The sequence below is a fragment of the Mesitornis unicolor genome, unplaced genomic scaffold (genome assembly GCF_000695765.1).
Source record: "Mesitornis unicolor isolate BGI_N332 unplaced genomic scaffold, ASM69576v1 scaffold7908, whole genome shotgun sequence".
NCBI lineage: Eukaryota > Metazoa > Chordata > Aves > Mesitornithiformes > Mesitornithidae > Mesitornis > Mesitornis unicolor.
In genome coordinates, this window is record NW_010203782.1 from 1 (window position 1) to 764 (window position 764).

The 764-nt window shown below is 51.7% G+C and overlaps 1 protein-coding gene across 1 annotated transcript in view; it reads left to right on the forward strand.

The window, feature by feature from the left end:
* The first annotated feature begins 33 nt into the window (after positions 1–33).
* MTF1 (metal-regulatory transcription factor 1) overlaps positions 34–764 on the forward strand; it is an 11,007-nt gene continuing 10,276 nt past the window's right edge. The window contains exon 1 of the mRNA XM_010190839.1: positions 34–528. Coding sequence (XP_010189141.1) covers positions 115–528 — 414 coding nt within the window. The 5' untranslated portion in view covers positions 34–114. The remainder of the gene's footprint in view (positions 529–764) is intronic.

Consider the following 764-nt stretch of genomic DNA (forward strand, 5'->3'; position numbering starts at 1 on the left):
GAGCGAGGCCCGGCCCGGCCCAGCCCGAGCCGCCTGACCCCGCCGCCCGTCCCTCTGTTGCAGATGAGTCGCTCCGGTCGAACCGCACGATATCGCACTGAGAGGCGGTGAGCCATGGGGGAGAACAGCCCTGAGGGCAACGTTATCTACTATGAAGTGGAGGACGACGACTTAACCCAGGATGGCAATATGATGAGGTTTGCTGATAAAAACGGGCTGGTTTCTTCATCGTCTGGGACGGTCTACGACAGGACGACTGTGCTGATAGAGCAGGACCACAGCGTGCTGGAAGACGATGAGGATGAGGGACAGTGTGGTGATCACTTGCCTTTCTTACCAGAGGGTCATGAAGAAGGATTTCATTTAATTGCAGATCATGAAGGAATGTCCCAGGGTTACGTGCAACACATTATTTCTCCAGATCAGATCCACCTAACGATAAATCCTGGTTCAACTCCTATGCCAAGAAATATTGAAGGAGCAACGCTCACTTTGCAGTCTGAATGCCCAGAAACTAAGCTTAAAGAAGTAAGTAGCTCCATGTACTTCTGAATTTTATGCTTATTGTGGGCGTTTTTCACCTTAAATGCTTTGAAAATGTGTTTTTCTAAAGCTGTTGTGGGGAGGCAGGCAGATGTTTCCCTTGTTGTGGAGGTTACCGTGCAGCGGAATGGGTTGCACGCCGTTAAATCTGCTGTGACTCTGAGTGATGGCAGCGCTGTGCTGATGCAGGTGTGGCTGGGTTTCCATGGGCGGCCGTGGGG